The sequence below is a fragment of the Euleptes europaea genome, chromosome 6 (assembly GCF_029931775.1).
Source record: "Euleptes europaea isolate rEulEur1 chromosome 6, rEulEur1.hap1, whole genome shotgun sequence".
NCBI lineage: Eukaryota > Metazoa > Chordata > Lepidosauria > Squamata > Sphaerodactylidae > Euleptes > Euleptes europaea.
Genome location: NC_079317.1, coordinates 3,644,873 through 3,659,174, shown reverse-complemented (window position 1 = coordinate 3,659,174; position 14,302 = coordinate 3,644,873). Strand labels below are relative to the sequence as shown.

The following is a 14,302-nucleotide window of genomic DNA, read 5'->3' as shown; positions in this document are numbered from 1 at the left end:
AGCAAAAGTTTAGAAAATGCTTGTTTATGGAGAGATTTCATTTTCCCTCTTTTTCTTTGAATGCCACTCTGGGGATAGGAACCATTCTGGATCTGCTGTTTGAAAAATGAATTATAACATGTATGGACTGGATAATTTTGTTCAGAAATAGCTGTTATATTGAGTCTCTTTCTGTGCTGTTTTACTACAGGGACTGTACAAAATGACTTATTTATTAAATTCATTTATACCCCGCCTTTCTCCCCATTGGGAACCAAAAGCAGCTTACATTATTTTCCTGTCCTCCGTTTTATCCTCACAACAACCCTGTGAGGTAGGTTAGGCAGAGAGAATAGGGATTCGAACCTGGGTCTCCCAGATACTAGTCTGACACTCTTAACCACTGTTAACCACACTGTTTCTGTCTCTAAAAAATGTGTCCAGTGCCCATTTTAACGTGTTTTCCACGTTATACAATTTGGTTGCTATTCAACCTCAAAAAGATCTGTTCAGCTCTGATACGGATGAAACCAACTGAAGCCCCTTAACCATGATCCTGTGGATGGCTCCCAGAACTCCTTTTCCTTCCTCCGCCATTTTGAGGGTACTGAGGTGTAAAGGCTATCTGTGGGGCTGTCATCCGCCTGTCAAGTTTAGGATGCTAGTTTACCCAAAATGGGAGGAAGCCAGCATTTGGGGGCTGCCTAGCTGGGCTCCTAAACGTGTGGCTCTTCTGGGATCAGTGGGGGGGGGGGGTTCTGATTTATGTAAATGTGATTTGGCTTGGGGTGCTGAAACTGAAATGAAGCCACTGAGCTATGCTGCAGGCCAATGTAGCTGACTTGTGAAATATCCTCAACGTCCCTAAGTCATCAATTTGTGTAGTATCCATCTCTGTGAAGTGTCCATCTATGTTTTTGTAGGTTTTAGTGGTTTCTAAGATGTGCTTTTTTAATGTGTATTTTAATTTGTTAGCTGCATTGGTGGTCCTTATGAGGGCAGAAAGGTGGGATATAAATTTTGAAAACTAAAACTAAAATAAATACTTAAAACATATGTATGCCACCTTTCTACCCTGGTCATGGTCCGCAACCACCACACATTGAAACACTAAATATTTCAAACATTAAACTGCAAATCCTGGAGGGTTGGGTTTTTTTTCCCCCGGCCATCTTCTGGGCATGGGTTGCTGGGGGCATATGGGGAGGTAGTTTTGAATTTCCTGCATTGTGCAGGGGGTTTGACTAGATGACCCTAGTGGTCCCTTCCGACTCTATGATTCATTCAATCTTTTCTCTCTCTCTATGTGTGTGTGTGTGTATAAAACATACAAACCCATAAAAACACACAAATGGGGAAGAGGACTAATAAGAGTTAGTTGAAGAACCTCACACAAAACAAAAACATTTTTACCCGCTGGTTGAAAACAATGGTAGAGGGAGAAGGCCCTTTCTTGGGTTGTTACCCATCTAGCCTCAGACAGTGTAGGCACCCAAAGCAGGGCCTCCCAAGATGACCAGAGCAGTCCATATGGAAGCAGGTGGTCCTTCAGGTATGCTGGCCTCAAGTCCTACAGGGCTTTAAAAGTTAATACCAGCACCTTGAATTGAGCCCAGAAGCAAATTGGAAGCCAGTGTAGATGGAAAAAGACTGGAGTGATATGGTCTGTATGTCCCATTCCAGACAACCTTCTGGCAACAGCATTCCATACAGACTGTAGCTGCAGACAGTCTTCAAGTTCAGCTTCACATAGAGTGCATGGCAATATCTAACCTAGATGATATCAGGGTGTGCTCCATAGTGTCAAAATCTTCCCCGCCCAGGAGCCAGCTCACAAGTTATCTGAGTTCCTCTTCTGATTATGGCTGGGGTAGAGGAAGGGGACCAGATAAGAACTTTCGGGAGCAGTGGGGGTTGAACCAAGAGACAAGGGGGTATTTTAAAACTTGACTAACTTTGGAATGCTCTTTCTGGTCCTGATGGGATGGGGCAGATAATTCATGGCATTTGCTTGGTGACCATAAAAATCTCATTAGGCTTCTTATAAGCCAATCAGCATAGGTCTCTTGGTAGGAATCTTGCAGGTGAAATTGAGTGGATGGAATCCTGTGCTTGCTTGCTTATTTATTGAAACATTCATATCCTGCCTTTCCTTGTGGTTCAAGGTGGCTTACAGTCATAGTTAAAAGGATTTTCAGTCTAAAACCAAAGTTAAAATAGCCAACGCCAAATCTGCCAATTCAAGCCCCTACCTTGGGCTAGTCACAGCTCTCTCAGCCCCACCTCCCTCACAGGGTGTCTGTTGTGGGGAGGGGAAGGTGATTGTAAGCTGGTTTGATTCTCCCTTAAGTAGTAGAGAAAGTCAGCATATAAAAACCAACTCCTCCTCCTCCAAAGCCCTGGCAAACGGGCAAGAGTTGCAGTGCCTCCTAGAGATCTCCAAGGAGGCCCCCCCCCACCTCTTCAGGGAGCCCATTCCACAGAATACCAGGGGCATGACGGGGTGGCAGGCAATAGCAAACCACCTCTCAACATCTCTTGCCTTGAAAACCCCACGGGGTCGCCATAAGTCAGCTGTGACTTGTGGCAAAAAAATAATAATGGTGCTGAGTCCACTCCCCCCAGTATATATTTTGAGGTGGAAGGGAGAGAGAAAGGGTATGGATGTGTGAGGTACACATCAAAGGATCCTAGATGCTTTTGGCACATCAGGACACTGTGCAAGTAACACACTCTATGCCCACCTTCACACATATGCCAGTCCATTTTGAAGATTGTGTTTCCCCTCCCTAAAAATATTACAGTCCCATAGAGATATTTTTTTGAAGTCAGGCAATTGAATGTTCTTTGTCGGCTTCTTTTTCACTTGAGATGACTGCTGTTTTAATTCTGTGAAATGTTCTTTTCAGTGTCATGCAACATGATCGAAAGGTCCACGGTGGAAGCGGCGGTGCTGGAATGCAGCCAGTCCTTAGATGAAACCATGTACGTTGGCATACGTTCATGCGGGGAAATGAACAAAGCGCCCGGAATGTCATTGCAATCTGATTCTTTTAATTGCCCTGTTTCTGTCTTTCCCTGTTGACGTTTCAGATTTAAAACTCAATTAACATTCCCCCCCCCTTCCTTTAGAGAATAGACCTCTTGCAGGGGTTGTAATTTTGTTCTCGCATCAAAACGGCTCATCTAGGAAGCTGCATGCCTTAGCCTAGGGAGTATTAGCAAATGCTGACTGAAAGGAACTTTTAAAACCTGTTTTTTTATGAGAAACTCTGTGGGACTAAATGCTGTCTTCCCTTTTCTCTGCTATCTTTTCTTTTATTAGTGGTAACTACTTTTTTTCTTCCCGATTTTTACAAGTTAACTTGTAAATGGGGGGGGGGAGAGAAACAACCTGCTAGGTGTGTGTGTGTGTATGTGTTTTAACCTTGGCAGAATAGGGTTGTAGGTCTTGCTGATTAAAACAAATTAATAAGCAGGTACCTTGATCCACAATTCAAATCAGAATGTATTATATGTCACAATAATGTTTTACAAAAATGCACAGATTTATGAGTTACAAGAACAGGAGTGGCTGGGCCTGGAATTCCTGCATGGGGACAGATGAGGGGGGTTAGAGCGCAGAAATGTCCAGCAATTAAAGGGCTAATGTACCTTGGTACTGTTGAGCTCTAAATTTTAATCCCTTTCCCATGTTCCTTTGCTGTGAAGACTTCTGTTGTCTCAATTGTGTGTAATGTTTAGTCTTGGAGATGAACTCAGTTGTATCCTGGACCACTGGCAGAATAGGGTTTGTAGGTCTTGCTGATTAAAGCAAATTAATAAACAGGTTCCTTGATCCACAATTCAAATCAGAATGTATTATATGTCACAATAATGTTTTACAAAAATGCACAGATTTATGAGTTACAAGAACAGGAGGGGCTGGAATTCCTGCATGGGGACAGGTGAGGGGGGTTAGAGCACAGAAATGTCCAGCAATTAAAGGGCTAATGTACCTTGATACTGTTGAGCTCTAAATTTTAATCCCTTTCCCATGTTCCTTTGCTGTGAAGACTTCTATTGTCTCAATTGTGTGAAATGCTTAGTCTTGGAGATGAACTCAGTTGTATCCTGGACCACTGCAGCCCCTTCCTGACATGCTGTCTCTTCTTGAGGAAATGTAAAATAAGTTCCTTCTAAATGTAAATATACAAGAGGGAGACTTATAGGGAAAGAGAAATCCCATTCCTCTGCTGTGCCTGGCTTCCTCCCCGCTTGCCTGGGGCTGATTCCTCCCCTTCCTCAGAGCTGGAAAATACCACCAGGGTCATCCAGTCCAACCCCTTGCACAATGCAGGAAATTCCAAACTACCTCCCCCCCCCCACCCCCAGTGACCCATACTCCATGCCCAGAAGATGGCCAAGGTGCCCTCCCTCTCATGATCTGTCTTAAGGTCATAGAATCAGCATTGCTGACAGATGGCCATCTAACCTCTTCTTAAAAACCTCCGGGGAAGGAGAGCTTACCACCTCCCGAGGAAGCCTGTTCCACTGAGGAACCGCTCTAACTGTTAGAAAATTCTTCCTAATGTCTAGACGGAAACTCTTTTGATTTAATTTCAACCCGTTGGTTCTGGTCCAACCTTCTTGAGCAACAGAAAACAACTCGGCACCCTCCTCTATATGACAGCCCTTCAAGTACTTGAAGATGGTTCTCATATCCCCTCTCAGTCTTCTCTTCAGGCTAAACATACCCAGATCCTTCAGCCTTTCCTCACAGGTCTTGGTCTCCAGACCCCTCACCATCTTTGTTGCCCTCTTCTTGCCCAGTTGGCCTTCACCCATACACCTGGTGTTATCATCTCCCTGCTATTTTACCCCTTCTTAATAGAAGAAGAAGAGTTGGTTTTTATATGCCGACTTTTTCTCCCATCTAAGGAGGAATCAAACCGGCTTACAATCGCCTTCCCCTCCCCACAACAGACAACCTGTGGGGTAGGTGGGGCTGAGAGAGATGACTAGTCCAAGGTCACCCAGCTGGCTTCATGTGTAGGAGTGGGGAAACAAATCCAGTTCACCAGAGTAGCCTCCGCCGCTCATGTGGAAGAGTGGGGAATCAAACCCAGTTCTCCAGATCAGACTCCACTGCTCCAAACCACCTCTCTTAACCTCTAGGTCAGACTTGCTTCCTGGTTGGGATCCAGCGCTGATGACAGGAAATAACAGAGCAATGGGGAGAGAGCTGCTCCCTTTGCGAGTCTTCTCAGCACCATATTTTCAGCTCACGCCAGAGGAGACAGGCACAGCATGTGTTTATTTATTAGAAACATTTATGTCTTGCCTTGCCTTTTGGTGGTGAGTTGTGACCCCCCCAAAGTTTTACCCCCCCCCCGTTTCCCCCCAGATTTTTCTGTTGTTAGAAGCTGCTCTGGATGGTACAGTTGTGTAGATTTTTTGATCCCCGTGGTGGGGCCAAGTTGGTAATTGCTTATATATTATAAGTCAGATGGTGATTCAGTACCCCAATGATGCAAAGGATGAATTGACCAAGATGGCTAAGCTTTTCCTGGAACACTGAAGTAAAGTGTTTCAAGTGATTTGTTTCAAAGAATGTTTTCAAAAGTGCTCTTTTTCCCTTCCCAGAGACCATATTTTCAACATCATTGGGGCTTTTGACATCCCACAATACATTTACAATTCTGAAAGAAAGAAGTTTCTCCCGTAAGTTCTTGCTATATATTTCGTTTTTATCCTACCGTTCTTTTAATCTACTCAAAGTGGCATTAATTGTTTTACCCCTCCCCAGTTTATCCTTGCAAAAACGCTGTGAGGAAGGATTATGCTAAGAGGGTGTCACTGACCCTTGGTCTCTGGATTTCACAGCTGTGCTGTGATTTGAACCTGGGTCTCCCTCCCAGTGGAGCCCCGTGGTGCAGAGAGGTAAGCTGCAGTACTGCAGTCCAAGCTCTGCTCACGACCTGAGTTCGATCCCAAAGGAAGTTGGTTTCAGGTAGCTGGCTCGAGGTTGACTCAGCCTTCCATCCTTCCGAGGTCGGTAAAATGAGTACCCAGCTTGCTGGGGGTAAAGGGAAGATGACTGGGGAAGGCACTGTCAAACCACCCTGTAAACAAAGTCTGCCTAGGAAACGTCGGGATGTGACATCACCTGGGTCAGGAATGACCCGATGCCTAAACAGGGGACTTTAACCTTTTTTTTACCTCCCTCCCCAGTCCTTGTCTGGCACTCTGATCACTACACCAAAACCAGCTCGCAAACAGCAATACTTTCTAAAAATCCCAGCCCAGGCATAGTCTGTAGTATGGAAATGCAGCTATGTTCTTGACCCTGCATGGTGGGCACAACCACAAAATGGTTGCCGCAAGAGGCAGAGCAAACTGCAAAATTGCTGCCCAAAAGGCGGTGCCAATTGCCAAATTAATCTCTTCAGTATAACTCTTCAACTCAAAGAGTAACTCTTCAACATTTCAGGCAGAAGCTCTGTTTAACAGGAATCCTTTAACACATGAACCCATGAAGCTGCCCTATACAGAATCAGACTGTTGGTCCATCAAAGTCAGTATTGTCTACTCAGACCGGCAGTGGCTCTCCAGGGTCTCAGGCAGGGGTCTTTCCCATCACCTACTTGCCTAGTCCCTTCAACTGGAGATGCCGGGGACTGAACCTGGGACCTTCTGCATGCCAGGCAGATGCTCCTCTAATGAGCAATAGCCACTCCTCACTTTAAAATGAGCATAGGGTTGAAAAATCTTCTCTTGCATATACACAGTTTCTCTTCAGTCATACAGTGAAGTTCCATGTGCTGGGGTGGCAGGTGCTGCTAAAGCAACTTTTAAAAATCTACAACTAATCAGATCTCCTGTGGTCACTCAGAAGCCGTGCTAGGCAAAAGCCCCATCTGATCCCTCCTACTTTCTAAAAACACTCGGCAGGCGCCAGGAAGGGTGTCCGTGATCCCCATGGGAACCATGTTGGGGCATGGGGGTCTAGGCCAAGGGTTTCTAGACCCCTATTTTAGCAAACACTGGTTTGGATCCTATGAACGAGTTCTGTGCACATTAGAAGAGTTGGTGTGAGGTAGGTGGGGATGAGAGCTATAAGAGAACTGTGACGAGCCCAAGGTCACCCAGCTGGCTTCGTATGTAGGAGTGGGGAAACCAACCTGGTTCACCAGATTAGAGTCACCTGCTCATGTAGAGGACTGGGGAATCACCTGGTTCTCCAGATTAGAGTCCACCAAATTACTAATCTTAACCACTACACCATGCTCCTACACCACTGCTCTTATCCACTACACCACTAGATAGAAGTGTGCCCCACAGCAGAGACTTTTCCCTCTAGCACTTCCATTTGTGCAAGGGTCCATTGCACTTCAGTAGTGCTTCTGAATGGGTCCACGCGCAAAGGGAAATGTCGGAGGAAGAGGCCGCTGCTGTGGGACGCGCTTCCATTTAGCAATGCATGGAACTCGTTCATAGGATCCAACCCACTGTTTTCAATGGTGGAACAGATTTAGTGACTTAAATTTACTCAAGCCTCTGACATTTCTTTCAGTCTCTCAATGACCAGTCACCCTGCGCCAAATTTATTTGGCTCTGCCAAGGATAAAGCAGAATTATTTCGTGAACGTTACATCATCTTGCAGCAGGTGAGAAAAGTGATAATAGTTTTATCTAGGACCGGGCTCCCTAACCTTTTTGATCCTGTGGGCACCTATGGAATTCTGGCACAGCATGGTGGGCGCAGCCACAAAATCGCTAGCCACACAGTGGCTGCTGCTGGAGGCAGAGACAGCCTTAAAAAGAATGACACATCTTACCTTCAGTCACACAGTGAAGATCCTTCTGCTGTGGTGGCAGCTGCTACCAAAACACTGTTTTTAAAAATCTGCACTACCAATCAGATATACAATGGGCAATCAAAAGTGTTCAGGCCAAAAGCCCTGCCCAATTTCTAAACCACTTGGTGGGCGCCAGGAATGGTGTCTGCAGGTGCTGTGGCATCCATGGGCACCACAATGGGGACCCCATCCTAGAGTAAAAGTTCTGAGGTGTGAGAGAGATGTCAAGCTGTTGCGTTGTCCCCTGGAAGCTTGCTGCGTTCTTTAAATAATTGCAGTCGCGGAATGGAATATTTTATCCCTGAATGAACATTCAGTGTAATTAAAAAAGAAGGAGAACAAAAATTTGGGCATATCCAGAACTATTATACTAACTGTCGCTTCTCATATTGCTAGATTTAATAATATAAGAACTATATAAGAACATGAGAACAGTCCTCCTGGTACAACCAGAGTCCACATAACCCAACATCATGTTCTAATAGGATCTGCCTGAAGCTTCTAGGAAGCTCTTAAGTAGGGCTTGAAGGCAACAGTTTATTCTCTGACCCTTTTAGACATCTCCCAGAACGTTTTTTTCCTCCTGTGCGTAAAGACAAAGAATCACAGCCAATGGTCTTAGAGTAGAGGTCACAAACCTTTGTGAAGTGTGGGCACCGTTAGAATTCTGAGAGGGGATAGTGAGCACCAACCCGGGAGGTGGAGCCAGACCCAAAATATTTGCCACAGGAGGCAAAGCCAAATGGAACACTGCTCTCCTCAAACCTCTTGGGAAGAAGGAGAAAAGAGAAGAAGAGGAGTAGGTTTTTATATGCTGACTTTCTCTGCCACTTAAAGAAGAATCATACTGGCTTACAATCACCTTCCCTTCGCCTCCCCACAACAGACGCCCTGTGAGGTAGGTGAGGCTGAGAGAACTCTAAGAGAACTGTGACTAGCCCAAGGTCACCCAGCTGACTTCGTGTGTAGGAGTGGGGAAACAAATCCAGTTCACCAGATTAGTGTCTGCAACTCATGTGGAGGAGTGGGGAATCAAACCCGGTTCTCCAGATCAGACTCCACCGCTCCAAACCACTGCTCTTAACCACTATACCATGCCTGACGGGGAATGGAACCACATGGTGACTAAAGAAAGTCCCGGTCCTTACCAGCCCTCCTGATCTTCCAGTGGAAAACCCTTTCATTTGAGTGGGGGCTGCCAATAACAAGCCCTGCCACTCTCTGAAAAGCTTGGCAGGCACCAAGGGAAATGCTGGTGGGCGCCCATGGGCTCCATGTTGGGGTGCTCTGGCTTAGATCATAATGTCCAGAGAAGGGCAACAAAGATGGTGAGGGGTCTGGAGACCAAGTCCTATGAGGGAAGGTTGAAGGTTGAAGGAGCTGGGTATGTTTAGCCTGAAGAGGAGAAGACTGAGAGGGGATATAACCATGTTCAAGTACTTGAAGGGCTGTCATATAGAGGAGGGTGCCGAGTTGATGGCCCTTGTGGTCCCTTCCAACTCTATGATTCTGTGATTAACAATGAATAAGAAATTTATAGTGATAGTTCACTTTATTCAAGGGGGGGAAGTCTCCATCATAGTTGTGTGGCGATGTTTTTAACTGCCTCTTGTTTGCTGCTCTGCAGAGAACTCACAGGCATGAGCTGTTCACTCCGTCAGCCATCGGTACCCACCCAGATGAAAGTCGAAGTAAATTTCAGGTAAAAATACACATGCTGATGTTGCACAGGAATTGCTTGAAGAATGATGATATTGTGTGATTTCGTAGGCTGACAAACTGTGGTTAATGGGCCCTTATATCCATTATAACAGGCTGCCTTCTGATGCTGACACAGGTGCCAACGCTAACCCCTTCGCCTCTCAACTCATCTGTTGTTGCCTCAGGAAATTAATCCTCCATTAATATGTCTGACGTATGTTGTTAGGATGTATTTTTGGTCACTGTGTGCTTGATTAATTCATTGTCTCTGATCCTAGCTTAAAACTATAGAAACTCTCTTGGGCAACTCATCTAAAGTCGGGGAAGTGATTGTTCTCGGAATGATAACCCAGTTGAAGGAGGTAGGCTGTGCCTTGTTGACGGCTTATTTATTTATTTATTTGTTTATTTTATTGATCTACCCCGCCCTCCCCAGCCAAGGCCGGGCTCAGGGCGGTTTACGTAAGATTAACATAATATTAGAGTAAAACCCCTTAAAACATCAATTTAAAAGCCCTATAAAATCGGGAAAACAGAGGACAAAAATGTCCAGTGGCGCCCTCCAGGTGTACCATGTGGTTGCAGTCGGGCGAGCAGGTGTATATGTCCCCCTAATGATAGCAAAATGGGGGAAGGGAGAGGGGAGGGGTCAGAATGAAAGTTAGGGAGGCCAGCATTTATAAGAAAGGAACTGTAGCTAGCCTCAACCATAACCCTATGCAAAAATATAAACAGTTTCTTAAGGGAAAAGCTTATTTAGAAATTTATTTGTAGAACTACTTGTATGAGTTTAATACAAATCAAATGGTTTATTGTCAGAGTTTTTTTTGCAGTATTATAATTTAATAAATTTTGCACCAATATATCTAATCTGCAATATTATGCATACAAAGTGATATCATTTCTTATTTTGAGCCATATTAGTTGCAATTTCTAAATAAATCAACCATAAGCCTGGCCGAATAGCTCGATCTTGCAGGCCCGGCAGAACTCTTTAAGGTCCCGCAGGTCCCTGGTCTCACTGGAGAGGCTGTTCCACCAGGCAGGGGCCAGGGCAGAGAATGATTGTGCTTTTCAGCATCAATAAGTAATGCACATGGGTTTGTGTTAAAGGGATTTGTCCAAGATGTTCCATGTTGTGATAAATAGGAGTACTGTTTTTAATCTGGGATACCAGTTTGTGGAGGATACTGAAACCGTATAGCTTGGTTTCAATTACTTCTTGTTCATCTTTTTAAGGGGAAGTTTTTCTTGGAAGATCCTACAGGAGTTGTCCAGCTGGACCTCAGTAAAGCGATATCCTTTATGTGTTACTTTGCAAACTATCCAGGTGTATATGTGTGAATTTCCTAACCCATTTGCACTTTTGGGAGGAAGAGAAGTAGTTCTACAACTGTGCTTACTGCTATGAAGCTGGAAGCGTCCATCTAACTGTGGGTAAAAGTAATTCACTGGAGGGAATAATTTTTTGGGGTAGGGGTAGCTGTGAATCTTCCGCTAGCAGGGTAGGTGGCAAATGCCTCTAGTCCCCCCACCCCCAAGAATAACGTGTTGGAAAGATTTAAGCTTTTATAAGCCGCACACTAGCCTGGAAATCCAGAATGCAAGAATAAATAATGTACTTTCATTTAGTGAGATGTGCCTTGAAAGATCTATTCTGCACTGTATACTCAGATCTTCCGAGAATGCAGAGTTTATTAAGGATTGGAGGAGTGGACGGCAGGCAGGAGACTGGCAGACTCTCAGGTAGGGTTGCCAGCGCGAGGTTGGGAAATTCCTGAAGATTTTGTGTAGAGTCTGAGAAGGGCAAGGTATAGAGTCCACATTCCAAAGCAGTCTTTTTCTCCAGGGGGACAGATACGTCGTCTGGAGTTCAGTTATAATTCTGGGAGGTATCCAGGTCCCACCTGGAGATTGGCAACCCTAATGTTGGGGCCGGGCTAGGAGGATTTTGCCCCATGTTGTCAAGCTTTCCCCCCTTGCCATAATAAGCCCTAGACTGTTGTGTTCTTCTGCATTTCTTTTAACTGAACCGTCAGGCACTTCAGAATGATTCTTCCACATGCGCAAATCCTGTGATCCGTACAGCCCTGTCCAAAGTGTGTGTCTCGTACCGCTGCACCCAGTCTGCTCTGAATTCGAACTAATATTTATTTGTGTAGGTTACTGATTAGTTGCATTCTCCGTACAACGCACCCAAAGTGGCTTTTAGCATAACCAATGAATCAGTGAGAGCCAACATAGAGTAGTGGTTAAGAGCGGTGGTTTGGAGCAGCGGACTCTGATCTGGAGAACCAGGTTTGATTCCCCACTCCTCCACAGGAGCGGCGCAGGCTAATCTGGTGACCTGGATTTGTTTCCCCACTCCTCCACATGAAGCCAGCTGTGTGGCCTTGGCCTAGTCACAGCTGTCTCAGCCCCACCTACCTCACAGGGTGTCTGTTGTGGGGAGGGGAAGGGAAGGTGATTGTAAGCCGGTTTGATTCTTCCTTAAGTGGTAGAGGAAATCGGCATATTAAAAGCCAACTCTTCTCCTCCTTCTTCTATAAAATTATTATTCTAAACATCTTTTTTAATAGTGCTGCTGATTAGCATGAGAATATTCCTTAACTGTTTGTACCAGTTCCACAGTGGCTTGTATACAGAGTCCTGTTTTGTTTTAACAGAAGGTAAGGTAGACAGTTTTCCTCTGGAGATGTGATTTGTCCTGCCGCTGTCAGGCTTGTGATCCTGGGTTCTCTTTTGGCAATCTGTTCCAGTAAGCAGTGCAGCTGGTTCAACACTGGCTTATGAAGTGATTGTAAGAAGAGCCCTGCTGGATCACACCAGTGAGGATCCATTTGGTTCAGCATCCTGTGTCACACAGTGGCCAACCAGTTCCTCTGGAGGACCAACAACAGAGGCTGAGGCCTTCATAAGAACATCAGAAGAACCCTGCTGGATCAAACCAGTGGTCCATGTAGTCCAGCATCGTGGCTCACCCAGTGGCCAACCGGTTCCTCTGGAGGACCACTAACAGGGCATAGAGGCCGAGGCCTTCATAAGAACACCAGAAGAGCCCTGCTGGATCAGACCAGTTGTCCATCTAGTCTAGCTTCCTGTCTCTAGTCCAGCTTCCCCACGAGAAGAAAACCAGCCTTGCAGTCCAAGAGTGCGTGTTTGAGGGGGTTTCTATGGGTGGGCTTTTGTCTCCAGTTTCTATTTCCAGGGTGTTTTGAATGCCAATCAGGGCTGGAACCCCGCCCCCTGCAGCCAAGAGTGGTGCAATCCGTGCTCCCCCTGCTTGTGTCCAGCGAACTTTTTTCAAGGGGTGGGGAAGGGCTGCCTGGTTTTGTAAGGGGCACAGAAAAAGGATGGGCTGTTCCTTGACACCTGCCATAAGAGCCCTGCTGGATCAGACCAGTGAGGGTCCATCCAGACCTCCTGGCCGAGGCCTTCCCCTGATGGTGTGACTCCTGCCACTGGGATTCAGAGCTTAACTGCTTCTGGATGTGGAGGTTCCCTTTAGACACCAGGGCTAGTAGCCACTGATATACTTGCCCTCCATGAATCTGTCTTTTATAGTTGTCTATGCTGTGGCCATCACTGCCTCCTCTGGCAATGAGTTCCACATTTTAATCACTCATTATGCAAAGAAGAATTTCCTTTTGTCCATTGTGAATCTGCTGCCCATCAGCTTTGTTCGATGCCCTAAGGTTCTAGTTATTTGGGGAGATGGAGAAAAGTAAAGTACTCCCTGCTGCAGGAGGTGGTAATGGTTGCCAACTTGGAAGGCTTTAAGAGGGGAGTGGACATGTTCACGGAGGAGAGGGCTGTTCATGGATATTATTAAAAATGGATGCTAGTCATGATGCATCCCTATTCTCTCCAGGATCAGAGGAGCATGCCTATTATATTAGGTGCAGTGGAGCAAAGGCAGGATGGTGCTGCTGCAGTCGTCTTGTTTGTGGGCTTCCTGGAGGCACCTGGTTGGCCACTGTGTGAACAGACTGCTGGACTTGATGGGCTTTGGCCTGATCCACCAGGGCTTTTCTTGGGTTCTATTAGGTGCTGTGGAACACACGCAGGACAATGCTGCTGCAGTCATCTTGCTTGTGGGCTTCCTAGAGGCACCTGGTTGGCCACTGTGTGATCAGACTGCTGGACTTGGTGGGCCTTTCTTATGTTTTTATGTTCTTAAACTTTGGGATTGATGGTACTTGGTAAACAAATCTATTTGGAGCAGTGCTAGCTATTTTAACAATTTGGCTGCCTCTTACCTGAGAAAACTGACGAGATTTACACTTGTAATCAATTTGCCACCCATGCTATGGAGCGCTGAGAATATCTTCCTCTCTGCCCACGGAGTTCTGTGTAATTGGAAACTGTATATATTCCAGTGCTTTAACAAGTTGGCTCAGAAAAGCGTGTCTCCTTAACACATTATGCTTTGTTTGAAGGGAACAGGACAATAATTTTATTTGCCCAGAGTGGTGGTGATAGAAGCAATTTCAAGGTATGATGGAGTCATAAACCAGAATACCTGGTGGCAAGTCTCTTGTGGCAGAAATCTATATCCTGTGTTTCTGCACATGGTCTCCAAGGCAACTAAATTAAATTAAAACCAGGCAAAATACAACAGAACAATGTGTTGTGCTCAACAAACTATGGTTGGAATTCAACAAATGAGGCTTTCTGCCTCTCTTTTCTTAGTAACTCCCTACCCCCCCCGAAACTCTGTCCCTAGCGTTTAAGAAGCCTTAAAAAACTAGAAAAATAAGACAGCGACTTGTAGAATAAAT

General features: G+C 45.5%; 1 protein-coding gene across 1 annotated transcript in view; it reads left to right on the top strand.

Annotated features, from left to right (window-relative positions):
- POLE2 (DNA polymerase epsilon 2, accessory subunit) overlaps positions 1 to 14,302 on the top strand; it is a 35,798-nt gene that overhangs the window by 4,083 nt on the left and 17,413 nt on the right. Inside the window, exons 3-9 of the mRNA XM_056851107.1 lie at positions 2,889 to 2,964; positions 5,605 to 5,682; positions 7,535 to 7,628; positions 9,448 to 9,522; positions 9,800 to 9,883; positions 10,761 to 10,828; positions 12,153 to 12,190. Of these exons, the coding sequence (XP_056707085.1) occupies positions 2,889 to 2,964; positions 5,605 to 5,682; positions 7,535 to 7,628; positions 9,448 to 9,522; positions 9,800 to 9,883; positions 10,761 to 10,828; positions 12,153 to 12,190 (513 nt within the window). The remainder of the gene's footprint in view (positions 1 to 2,888; positions 2,965 to 5,604; positions 5,683 to 7,534; positions 7,629 to 9,447; positions 9,523 to 9,799; positions 9,884 to 10,760; positions 10,829 to 12,152; positions 12,191 to 14,302) is intronic.